The following is a 13,290-nucleotide window of genomic DNA, read 5'->3' as shown; positions in this document are numbered from 1 at the left end:
CATGATGCACTGGGGCAAAAAACGAACCAATTACCACATCACCGAAACATCATTTGGAGTAATGTTAGGACATTGCAATAACGGGGCTCAAATGCTGCTCAGGTGGTCACCCAATTGATGCAGTGCAGGTGGATATCTATCCTTGTGCATTATTCATCCCTTACAAAGCCCAAATCTATGAGGAGTACTTGATCTCCTAGCTCCATCTTTATAGGCAGTGGTAGGTTAAAGCTGCAGTCTGTACAACATTGTTTTTGCATTCTCAGGGCATGCTCGGGGGGAAAGATACTATCATGGGAGTTAAACTCACACAGGCTTCTGGGTGAGCGGTGAGGGGCATTGCTACTTTAAGGCATACATGAGCTAAGCATATCATGTACAAAGTTGGCATATGGGCCCATGCGTGGTGCAACCGTAGAAGGGGTTTTCCGGTGCTGCAAGGCGTCCCAGCGCAGAACGCTGCAATCCCGCAGTAAGTTCTGAGAGTTGGGTTATTTTTTTTTTTTTTTTTTCAAAGTTTGTCATTTTTGTGAAATTTTCTTAGTCGCAAATGTCCAAAATTGCCAATTTCTAGAACTCCCAGAGGCCTCAAGACACAGGGTCTTTAATGACATTCGGCCATCCCAACCTTATTATGATTTAACGAGGTCACCGGCAGAGAGGAAGCAATCAGGTACTTTGCCTTCTGGCAGTGAAAAAAATAAATACTTAATTTGCCTGTGCACCACATTCAAATAAACCGTTTTATTTTATCTCACCATTTTCCGGTCTGTAATCACTATATTGTGCGCAGCCATTCATTTGAATAGGCCATAAGGTGCCCTAAAGATTAGCACCATTCAGAAATTCTGATCCCGCATGTTTAAGGGGCAAGCCTCACCAGCATGCAATCTCCCACTAACACCATCAGTGGAAAAGGGAGTTGCGGGTTTGGGGAGAGGGAATGGAATGGGTTAACCCTCGGTAAAATTAATATAGCACATTATAGAATAGTGCAAAGTATCTCTACACATTTTCAGCCTTCCTTTGCAAAAGCATCACCAAGCCAAGATCTGCCGAGAATCCATCGGCCTATAATGCAGATTATATAGGTTTGTCGCCCCCGCTCTGCCCCCCTACCCGCTATAATAACCAACATGACAGACCCTTTCTTTATTAGTCCTTGAAGGTTAGACTACAGGCGTTACAGTATATTGCTGGCTGGAGGGTCAGTGATATGGGGAATACAGCAGAATAGATCAGAGCTGCAAATCTCTTTAGACTATGTTTGCTGTATTTCAATTAGAAAAAAAACAAGTAAGTGAAAGTTTGGGGGGCTTTGAAATAACTTTGTGGTACTCTGGCCCGCTTCATAACATTACACATGAACCGCTGGTTAAAAGGCCATACATAGTGACTCACCAGTTCTATTACAGGCAGAGCCTCTATTACAGGGGTGGCCAACTGCAGTCCTCAAGGGCAACTAACAGGTCAGGTTTTCAGAATATCCCTGCTTCTGCACAGGTCATTGACTGAGCTGAAGCAGGGAAATCCTAAAAACCTGACTTGTTGGTGGCCCTTAAGGCTTTGTCCCCACTGGCTGCTGCAGCGCCCGCTATGACGGGCACTGCGGGGACAAGAGCTGCCTCAATGGGGTCGGGCCCGCTGCGCGGCGAGTTTTTCTTGCAACCCCAAAAATTGAGATTAACACTAGCGACGGAGCGCTAGGCCACGCCCCCCGGACGTTCAGCCAATGAGGGAGAAACTGCCGAGTGACGTGATGGCCGCGCCCCCATCAATCCCCCCCTAGCTCACTGCAGACCGGGGAACTCGGCTGCACGCGCCACCAGCGGGGCCGTAGCCTTAGGACTGGAGTTGGCCGCCCCGGCACACATTACGATCCCATCGCGGCACAGAGAGCATGTAGGAGAACCCGCGCTTTCAATTATTACCTTATAAACATTGATTTTTTAAAAACACACTCATTAACTTTAAATATTTACTCCTGCTCGATCTTTTAAAGCACTTTTACATTTAATAGATGCTTCAACGTTAACTTGTTACAGTTAACAAAACATATAACCAGGAACCAGATAAGCGTAAAAAGGTCTGTAAAAAAAAAAAAGGTTGCAATAGTGTATTGATGGATGTGCATGACAGCGAAAGTCTGTTGGACAAAAGCGCATGTATCTTTAATCACCAGTTCACATTTTTTCCTAATACAGTATTATTCTATGCGGAACAATAACTTTTGAAATGCAAAGTAGTTGACTCCTGCTTATTAATTACCAAGGTTAGTGAAGGTACCAATCCTATTAACGTTATATTTTTTGCAATGCATTGACGGACCCTGGGGATAGGGTTAAATTGAGGCGGATTCTCCCGCCATGCACTGGAATTTAATGGAATATGTTGCAAGCTGTTTTTAAAGAGGATGGGAAGAACGTTGAGTCAACAGCCAATCAGAATGCTTCATTTCTGTCCCATCCCAAGATTTGGGGCAAGGTTAGGCTTGCGAGCTCTGCAGAATGCAGCATTCTGGTTGGTTAATGTCAGCGCTATGATTTCTAGCAAGCTCAAACTCAAACCCAGAAAGCCAAAATAGCAGTCTCTGAATTGGTCAACGGACTTTGCACTTCCTTGTCCAAGGTTTAGCTGTATAATGTTGCTGGCCAGCACTCTAGGGAATCCTTGTAATAAAGTGAATGGGAAGCTACCGTAAAAGTGACACAAGCCTTACTAAATGCATGTGTCACTTCAATACCCATGAGTGTGTCTGCATCTCTTCCACAGGTCCTCAAAGCTCGTTCATTCACAGATTGTCCTGTCAAACAGTGATTAAGCAAATGACATACAAATGCATGCAATTTACATGCAAATGCATATCATTTGCTTAACCACTGTTTGACAGGAAAAACCTGTGAATGAACCAGCTTTGAGCAGACACACTCATGGGTATTGCATCTCTGCACTATCAGCCATGTTTATTAGACAGTCCTAAGCATTGAGACTCCAAAAAGCTCTTATAAGCAAATAAAGCCATATTTACTAAATGATGCTAAGCCATGACTGACCTTCAGGATAACCTTATCCACCTCGGTGCCCATGGGGGAGTAGAGGATTTTGGGGTTGCTGGTCATTAAGTGGACTAGGAGCCCCAGGTTACGCTGTTCTTTGTTGGTGAATCCCAAGGAGCTCATATTTCCTTGTTTGAAGGCCTCTGGCTCAATAGTCCTGCAGGAGACACACAGAAGGACGATGGCTGGAAATCTTATGTTACTGGAGAGATACGTTTCCAGCACACCGAGTTAGAAATCGGACTCAGCTGGAGTGGGAAGATGCTTCAACGCCGAACAGGTTTGTAGAGAAAATAATCTACGATCCTGCCATCTTTTAGTAACAGAGCTTAAAAGGCCAGAAGACTGACTAGGACAGTTATATAACTGGCTTAAAAAGCAAAGGTACCATGCTTGATTACGGAAAGATTCAAATATACTATAAAATAAATCTGTTGTTTTAGAAAGAAAGTGGATTAGCAAATGTATAAACAAAAAAAAAAGCAGTGATCCTCAGGGTGTGACATTACAAAAGTAGTGGTACTCCACGACCCCCCGTATCACCACACCTTGAACAATGGAATATTTTCATCCCAGTTGGTCCAATTCTCCAGCCCCCCTCCCCCATCCCCAAAAAGCAATTAGCAGTCCAATTTTACACACTTCCCATAGTATTTGGGGTCTGGAGGGCAGTGTAACTCTTGTCTCCTGGTCTCTGTTTTACTACAAATCAGAAGTCATGTTACTTACAGGGCATACTGTACCAACCTGAACAGCTCATCTCATGAACAGGTAATATGAGACAAGATGGTAGTATGAGCTGTATATTCTCAAGCGCATTTACTAAACTGGTGCCATTTGGAAGGCTCATACACAATAATGGTGAAGGAGTAACCCAGCTGGTCTTTGAAGTTGGTGAGCCCAGTTGGTATTTCAACTCCAAGCCACAAGTTCCTAAGGGCAGGGGCAATGTATAATATAAAAATAATTATCCCGGTTGATGGCTATATCAAACTTTACTTTGAGACGTCCACAACGCCTATTAACAAATATATTTATTTCCCACCTCTATTCCTCCGTCCCTTTCATCGCTCACCGGTTGATGCCACAGAGGATGGGCTGTAGCCCTGCCCAGAGCTGAACAAAGGCTGAGAACTGGCTGTGTGGGTTTTCGGCATCCGCCCCGTCCTCCTGCTCCTTGGCCTCCTCTCCCTCAGCGGTGGAGTTGGAGCTGCTGGTGGAGTTGATGTTCCAGCTGGTTGCATTACCGGCTGGTGGAGTGGTCTTGCTGGCGCAGGCTCCCTTGGGCAGCAGTTTGGCCAGAGCAGAGAGGATGTCCACGTCCCTCAGGATCTTCTCCACTTCCAACAGGTCCTCTAGCAGAGAGCGCAGGTGGTGTTGAGTTGCGGTGGCATTCACCTCGTCTAGACGCAGCTGAAACGCATCAGTTGAGCAATTAGGCACCCAGGAAGATGAGTTACTGCTATTATTTAAGAACCAACGGAATATGGGGTAAAATAAGTGACTATGAAGTTAAAGCCCATTTCCCACTTAACCTACACTGGAGGGTAACATGACTGAAAGCCCTTAGCCACAAAACACCTTGCTTACCATCTTTAATGACTGTTTCATCATTTGACATGTGTTTAATAGTTTTGCAAATGTATGCTCTAAAGCCGGGGTGCTCAACTTCAGTCATCAATCCCCCTCCCCCAACGGGTTAGGTTTTCAGGATATCCCAGCTTCAGCACAGGTTGCTGAATCAGTCCCTGCTTCAGCACAGCTAGCTCAACCAGGCCCAGCTCCAGCACAGGTAGCTCAAATCAGTCCCAGCTTCAACACAGGTGGCTCAATCAGGATTGAGCCCCCCCTCACCCGTGCTGAAGCTGGGATATCCTGAAAACCTGACCTGTTGGGGGGGGGGAGCTTGAGGACAGGAGTTGAGCCCCCCCTGCTCAAAAGCCTAGCTATGAAAACCCCAACCACAAATATTACTGAATATGGCAAAAATACTTGTTCGGTATAGCGCCAATCAGGGGATCACCACCCCAGAACGTAATGTTTCAAAACTTTAAACGGCTGAAAGCGTATCCCAGTGGTAAGATCACTACTTTTGAGGCGGGTGAACCTGGATTCATATCCCTGTATCCGCTCTCCTTGTGATATTGGGGAATCTCTCTGTGCCTCTGGCACCAAAATGAGGCTGTAAGCTCTGTGGTCCAGCGACTCATTGTGCCTGCAAAATTCTATGTACAGAGCGGTGCGGACGGTCAGAGCAATACAAGAAACAAATATTATTATTATTATTATATTAGCAGGGCAAGAGTATAGGGCAAGTTTAAAAATAAAAGCTTAGGAGGAAAAACATGTTCAATATTTCTCAGAAATGGGAAAACAAGCTCATGTTTTCACTGTGATCAGGTTGAGAAAAAAGGGTCTCTGAAGGGGTTAAAATTCTTTTACGTAAAGTCTCATAGTCGAGAGGGGCAGGGACACTATCCAATTGCCCTTAATGAGCCATCGCAGCTACTGTTCTTCCTTTTTAACGTTCCCCAGAAGTCTCTGGTTCCTTCAGCCTGAGGTTCACGTGGGGAAAGGAGGCGTCACGTACCCTGCTGACCGTTTTGCGGACATCCACCTGCTCCTTCAGCTCCCCCGCCAGCTCCCTAAAACGCTCCCGACGGAGCGGTTTGCTCCCGTTGCAAACGGTGTTGTGATAGGAAGCCAGCAGCGGCCGCCTCTGCTCCGAGACCCTGAGGATGCGCCCCAGCTCGTCCAAACTCCCGGCGCAGGTCAAGGCTTCCAGGGATGAGGGAGTGAAGAGGACATCCTGGTAAAAAGGACACCAGAGGTTTAGCAGCATCCCCCATTCTCACAGCGCCCGAAGCCCACACCTGCCGCTGCTTGGACTTTAAAATGACTGTATGGATAGATGTGTGAAAACAGCTGCCAAGGTCAATTAGCGTTGGCTAATTGGCATCTCTAAGGCCACATGACACTTAAAAGGTGCAATCCCAGGTAACTGAGCAAAAAACTAAAATTTCCTACATTTAATCTAATTGGGCACCCTAAATAAATGCAACACTTTGGCTACTTTGTTTCTCTGGAAGTATCCCGCCCTGTCCATATCAAAGAGCCAATTGAGGTAACAGGAAGGAGAGAGGGGGGGGGCTTTTTGCCTGTGCAAACTCCAGTTGAACACAGAGACCCCCAAAAAATAAGGGAGCCGCCAGAGTAAATCAAACCCCTCTCCAGTCTCAGTTTATCGCGTTTACATACTAAATTAACCGAAGGATTTAAAAATAGGTGTGATATTTTCTCAAAAAAGGCACCAATCCCCAGAACAAACGCTTAAACTGGTCAGTGCTATTAGGGAACTTTGCTCTGAGGAGAGAATGCACCCAGGTGCTGTCCAGCAAAACATCTCCAAGGGCTCCAGTGACCCATGCAACTACGTCCCTCTTGCTTTTGTTTCCTGATTAAAAAGATGTTCAATTTCTCTTCCCAAAAGTCTTATTCTAAAAAGCAAAAGATCAAGATGCCACCGAGTGTACAAACCAACGCCGGGCTGGACAAAGGTCACGGACCAGCGGGGGAAGCCCCTCGTACCCCGCAGGGGGCCGGTGCAGGAAAAGTCGCGGCTGCTTGCAGAACGTCTTGGGAAGCAGAGCTGTCAATCGCCGCTCTGCTTCCCAAAGTTGCACCCCCACACTGCCTTGCAGAGCGCCAGGTAAATTTATGGTGCATACGGTTGGGAAGCAAGGCAGTGGTTGACAGCAGCCGTGGTCCATCACCTCCACGTGTGCCCCCTAATTTGCCTCTCTTCCTGGACAAGTGGAATTTTCCACCCCTGCCAACCTGCAATCATGAGGTTAGGGGTGGCCGACTCCAGCTCTCAAGGGCCACCAACAGTTCAGGTGTTAAGGCTATCCCTGCTTCAGAACAGGTGGCTCAATCCATGACTGAGCCACCTGTGCTGAAGCAGGGATAATCTTAAAATCTGACCTGTTGGTTGCCCTTGAGGACTAGAGTTGGCCAGCACTGCATTAGTGGCTAGCTACGGACACAGACTGCAAATCAACACACAGCATGTCACTCATCACTGTCACTGTACCAGGTCTCTGTTACTTATGATCATTACTGAAACATATACATTGGTTAAGGGATATTTACGCGGACACTTACTACTGACTTACTACTTGTCTACTGAGCCAAGACATAACCAGCTCCTATTCCATTCCTACTCAACAGCTTTTGAGATTTTTCATCTTAGTCAACCTGTGCTGGGATTTGACCTACTTATACACCAGAGAGTGTTCCAACAATGCGAAATCCATAACCACATTTCAGATGCAGCTCTTCGTACCTCCAGCTCCTTCACCATCGCCTGAGGATCATAGCTTTCATCAGACGTGGTGGGGACAGCGAGGCCAAGGGCCAGAGTCAGAAGTCTAAGGAGAGCCAGCCTGTGTCCAGATCTCCGAGAGTCCTTCAGAGCCTTGTGAATCAATCCCTCCTGAAGAGATTTCCATTTTCCGAGGAAGTTCCCCTGAAATTACAATAGGACAGTGGGATTTTGACAATCCGGGGGTGGCAGGGCATGGAATGGATGGACGGGGCAAAAAGGAGGAGTTAAGTTACAAAAAAAATGAGAAGACAAAAAGGGTTATAAGCAAATTAGCCAATCTCTAGTAACCCTGTTGGTGCTAGACAGATCCTGTGAGCATTACAGAAGCCAAAACAATATTTTATAGGTAAACTCCCACCTATTTTGCATAGTTACCTATAACTGGCTTCACCTATGGATGGATCTAGACTTATACTTGTTCTGCATAAGTGAAGGTCGGTGGCGAACTGTGGCACCAGTACTCATATTATGGTTTTCTAGGCTGCCGTCTGTTTTATGGGTATTGTATTGTATGTATGTATATATTATTTATATAGCGCCAAAAGCGTACTTCACCCTTCACAAAGGATACAGTAAAGGGAATTAAAATAATACAATAAGTGCAACAAAATCAGACAATAGGAAAGGAAATCCCTGCCCCGAAGAGCTTACAATATGAGGTTTGATGTGGAACTTACAGAGACAGTAGGTGAGGGAGTAAGTGCTGTAGATGGCTGTGCATGGTCACAATGGGTGGTAGGAGTGACTGAGTGTGGGACAGTAACCATGAATGCAGGCTGTTTTTTTTTATATCAATCTTTTTTATTGGCATTGACATTTACATGAATGAGTACATACTTTTCAATAACATAAAATTGTTTAAGTTCGACTTTATTGAGTGCATGCTAGCCAACATTGTTTTTTAATAGTAGGGGTTAAGGGAGTGGAGGAGGGGTGGGGGGGGGGGACTGGGGGTGGAGGAGGGTAGACAGACAGAGGGGGGAGGGGGGGGAGGGTTGGAGAGAGGGAAAGGGAGGAGGGTGCGGGGGGGGGGGGAAGTCCCCCTTGGCTCGTCTACGTCTCCCACCTTTGGGATCTGGGTTATTCCCTTCACTAGGGTTTGCGCTTTATGTCTTTATCTGAAGCCCTGGGGGCCTATCCATGGGTCCCATGTGTTCCAGAACTGTGTCATTTTTTTGTGCAGCATAGCTGTTAATTTTTCCATAGACATTACTTCGTCCACCCGCCTTATGACTGTGTTTCTTGCAGGGGCTTTGACCTGCTTCCAGGCAGCTGCTATTGAGCACCTGGCTGCAGTCAAGATTGCAGAGACCAGTCTACTCATGGGTAGGGGTAGGTCGTCAAAGGGTTTACTCAGCACCAGGGACAGTGGATCTAGGGGGAGAGGAATTCCTGTTGTCTCATAGAGCAGCGTCTGGATCCTAACCCAGAACCTCTGAATCTCCGGACATGTCCACCAAATATGGGCCATGTCTCCCTTTTGACCACAACCTCTCCAGCACAGGTCTGGGGTGCCGGGGAAGATCTGGCTCAGTCTAGCTGGGGTCAGGTACCATTGGAATAGAATTTTGTAGATATTCTCCTTTGTTACTGTGCAGATTGAGGTTTTTGCTGCCATCTCTCAGATATCCTCCCACTCCTCATTGTCAATTTGTATATTTAAGTCCGCAGACCATTTTTGCATATAGTGGTGGGTCGGGGATTCTGATGCTCACTCTATCCCCCTATATATCTCAGAGATTAGGCCTCTTTGATACCTGCCTTTACTGCATAGTGTTTCGAATCTGGTGGGTGGGGGAAATTTGGAGTTCTGCGAGAGCGAGAGCAAAAAATGTCTAATTTGTAGGTATTTGAATAGGTGGAGGTGTTGAGCTTGGTATTTGTCCCGTACCTCTTTAAATGTTAGAATCTCTCCATTTTTCAGCAAGTCTGCAACCAGCCTTATTCCAAGCCCCTGAAATTGTTTTGTGGGGCAAGTTTTAAGGTTAGTCAAATAACTTAAGGGTTAACACACTTTACAGGGGAAGAGATGGCAGGGAGGCATGGGTGAAATCAGGTGTGTATGTCTGGCTTCAGGCTTAGGGGAGATCCCCAGCAGCAGGAAGGAGTAGATAAAGGGTGTGAATAGAGGATTTGTGGGGGTGCTTTTTATTGAGGGGTAAAGAAGTTGCTGGGAGAGAGGTGTATAAATAATGGTGCAGTGAGGAGTGGGGAAGTTGGCGAGAACAGAGACTTTGACGAAGGAGTGAGGAAACAGTAAACAGAAAAAGCAATAGGTAGGGCATAGTAAGATACAGGAGGAGAGATTCCAAGTTATTGGAGGGTAGGAAGAGTACAAAGAATCACAGCTTTTAGAATATTAAGTTCTCACAGTTGTATGGGTGAGTGTGTATGTTTTTTTCAGTGGACCTTTTTTCCCTATAGAATACCCGTGTGCTATTTTTGTCTTCGTGTTTTTTTGTTTAATACACCTTGATACTTTTTCTAAGTTATGTTTTGTGTGTATATTCTTGTTTTGAATGCTGGAACTTTTTTCACAGTCACCTAAACCTGGCTTCGCTTATTGCTGGATCTACACTTCTGCTTGTTTTGCCATCTCTATAGTTATAAATGTTCCCAATGTTTAACACTAAAAGGAGTAGTACAGAGTGTCCGAGACTCTCACATGTAGATTGAGAATCTGTTCGCCAGCAGTGGTAGCGTCCCATGAGCCTCTATCCGGCAGGTCTTCAGACAACAGGTATGGGGAGCTAAAAACCAAGTGGTACACCTGGCGAGAGAAAGAGAGAACAAGGAGTGACAAGGGATTAGGGAACAATCTCACTGCTCAGATGCACCAGGACCATGTGATTCTAAATGAGTGACTGACCACCAAGACATCTAAGCCTATGGTGATGGGCAGATACATCTTAATTCTACTTAACCCTTTGTGGTAAAAAACAGGTCAGATGATATGATGGAATCAAAAAACTCTATGGGACATAGGGCTCATCTATCTGTGCATCACCTTATGGTAGGAGGGACAGATTCAGTGGGCCATCCATCTTCCAGTGTCTAATTCATTCTCTTACATTGATAATATGGGGTATTTGATCAACGAATCAACAAAGTAACTATTCTTTGTGCTTCCCACAACAATACGATTTTATTTTACCCTGTAGTAGAAGAGATCAACGTAAAGCCCCTTTTCAGGGCCACTGCATGATGTGGCAGCAGAATGACAAAACCAGAGGGAGCTTATTTTGTAACACTACTGTGGCATTCAGAGACTATGAAAGCTCCCTCTGTCTGTGCCTCCAAGTCACACTGGACGGAGAGCCAGGCTTCCCATCACACCCGCAGAGAGAAGTGAACAACCCCAAAATAGACCCTTTCATCTGCTACGGGACAGGCCAGACCCTATACCCATCTGTTTCCAAAGTCAGGGCTAATACAAGCAAATGCATTCTGCTCATACCTCCCTTAGGTCGATGTTGGATCCAGCCAGCATATCAACCATGTCACTTGGCAGGGAGAGGTTGCGGCTGAGAAATTCACGGAAACCAGTCTTATCCTTCACAACAGCGTCTAGAGAGAACCCTGGGACGGAGTATTAAAGAAAACAAATTATATTCATCACATCCTAATCCCTTCCCTGCCGGAAGGGCCAGGAACGGCTAGAAAGATTAGTGAGGCTTTTCTAATCATTCTAAAAGATCTTCATGTACAATGAGAAGAAACCTGTAGGGGTTACCAAAGCTCTGTAACCAGTTGATATCGCATATTGGTCTATTAAAAGTGCAATCCCATGTAGATAGCCAAAACAACCACCTTCTGTCTGTAAACAATGTAACCATGCTAAAAGCACAGCTTGGGCTTCTCTGGAATGATTACAAATTGCATTTCTTTGGGTCCTTTGAATGGGGGAGTGTATCGGAAGTGGTTTTTTTACGCTTAGCCTACCTTGCCCCTATCACAGAGCCAATAAAGAGAAGGGTAGGGAGAGGGGAAAGTGGGAGACTTTGCCTGTGCAAATTCTTGTTTTAACACAGTGACATCAGCAACGGGACAATCCAGAGGAAATCAAACCCCTCACGTCTCAGCTCACCACGTTTACAAACATAAAACAAATGATTTAAATATTCTTATCGTGTCAGATTTTGGCAAGCAGGCCACTCACCCAGATGTGGCCCCTTAAAAATATGTTCCTGCCATTGGCACACTTTGTCTTAGGCTAGATTGCCCCATTAGAAGGTAGCACAGCCTTCAACACATCTGCCCTTCTCCAGGACAATACAGCTACTAAAACTTTGCTCGACAAGGTTTTGGGCTGAGTAAACTTCAGCGCAGATTGTCTGAGTCGACGCTCTAACACACTGGCTCGTGACAATGTGTGCAGTTTAGCTCCTCTGTCTTTGCAGAATATAGGTTCTTCAAAGCATGGGAGTCCCTCGCATGGATCCATGTGAATATACTGAGCTTATCAAATTCAAATGTCAAATTTACCAATAAAACATCTGTAGTTTCATAAGTGTACATGCACACAATCAATTCCCAGTAATAGCCTCTGTTGTGTTTTGCTTATAGTAAAAATCGTCAACAATAGGATCTCAAATGTGTGCGGCCGTCAACCGCGAGCTGCGTTAATAAGATGGAGGTTCTGAACTTCGACCAATGAGACCAAGACATACAACTACACTCCTTTTTCTTCACGCAGCAGTATAATAAGTATGGGGGGGTTGCAAATAGTTTCTAGGCGTCTTCTGTCTTGGTGCAAAATTCCGTAAGCAGTTAGAGTGACTGTTACATAAGTACAGTTGGAGACTAATCTAGGAGAGGGCTTAACCCAGGGAACACATAGGAAACAGGGGAGTAAGCAGCCAGAGGCCTGGCGAGGCACTGTGCACACAGACCGCAGCCAGGCAAAGTGAATGTAACGTAGAACATTGGTTCTAGAAGCAAGACATTCGGCTCTTGCTCCCCTTTACCTGGCTGGCTATGAAAATGGTTTTCCAGTGAGCTGGGATCACTGCTCAGGGACTCCAGGTGACGTTTCAAGGATTCCAACTCGTCTCCCAACCCAGGCCGGTCTGCATCAAACAGGTTACTCTCCTCCGCCACCTCGATGAGCCTCTCCAGGAGCTGGGTCACTCTGCACGGAGAGCGGCATAGCGTTAAGAAAGGGATAGCACACATTAACCATCATGGATCTCTAATGGGAAGACTGAATAGCCGCAAGTGTGTGTTAACTGCCATTCAAGCCAATGGCAGTTTAACGCGCCATTGCGGTCTGATCCCAGTTATCACAGGTTACTGTATCTCCAGGCTAAGTAGATGGGGGAAAACAGCTGCATTCATCGATAATGGTTAGCCCACGGTAACTTCTACCCAGCATTCCCTGCAGGTGGCGCAAACCTCCTGCCCATTTCCCTATCCTCGCATCTCAATAAAATTATGTAGGCGGCGAGAAACCGAAATGACAGCAAATGATTTACCAACGCCGGCTCACTCTGGTGCATTATAGATTGTTCTAAAAATGGTCCAGTTCCACCTTTGTCTGCAGAACTTTTAGATCCAACGTAAATATGAGGCGTGTTGGGTTTTTTCCCCAAGTTCTACTATAGGATCAGAGTCTCAAGCTACTAAATAAATAGTGTCTCAAATGAAGACAATCAATCAAAGCTGAGTTAATTGCAGTGAGGGCAGATTGAGGAACCTGGCTAAAGCTTCCTCTCTGGACAGAAGCGACACAATGAAAAGAAAGGGAAAAAATTAACATCTGTGTTAAAAAAGCAGCAATCCACACTGCTCGAGTATTACCCGAAGCGGGAGGTCCCTAGAGCTGCTCCATGGTCACCTGACCTCAGG

General features: G+C 45.8%; 1 protein-coding gene across 1 annotated transcript in view; it reads right to left on the bottom strand.

Annotated features, from left to right (window-relative positions):
- Positions 1-13,290, bottom strand: part of ABCA2 (ATP binding cassette subfamily A member 2) — a 119,135-nt gene that overhangs the window by 48,464 nt on the left and 57,381 nt on the right. The window contains exons 5-11 of the mRNA XM_075579072.1: positions 12,411-12,574; positions 10,901-11,022; positions 10,109-10,213; positions 7,402-7,584; positions 5,647-5,865; positions 4,132-4,469; positions 3,054-3,213 (exon numbers count right to left, since the gene is read on the bottom strand). Coding sequence (XP_075435187.1) covers positions 3,054-3,213; positions 4,132-4,469; positions 5,647-5,865; positions 7,402-7,584; positions 10,109-10,213; positions 10,901-11,022; positions 12,411-12,574 — 1,291 coding nt within the window. The remainder of the gene's footprint in view (positions 1-3,053; positions 3,214-4,131; positions 4,470-5,646; positions 5,866-7,401; positions 7,585-10,108; positions 10,214-10,900; positions 11,023-12,410; positions 12,575-13,290) is intronic.

Source organism: Ascaphus truei, chromosome 21, assembly GCF_040206685.1.
Source record: "Ascaphus truei isolate aAscTru1 chromosome 21, aAscTru1.hap1, whole genome shotgun sequence".
In the NCBI taxonomy this organism is placed as follows: Eukaryota; Metazoa; Chordata; class Amphibia; order Anura; family Ascaphidae; genus Ascaphus; species Ascaphus truei.
The sequence above is the reverse complement of the archived record's forward strand: the minus strand, read 5'-3'. Positions and strand labels throughout refer to the sequence as shown.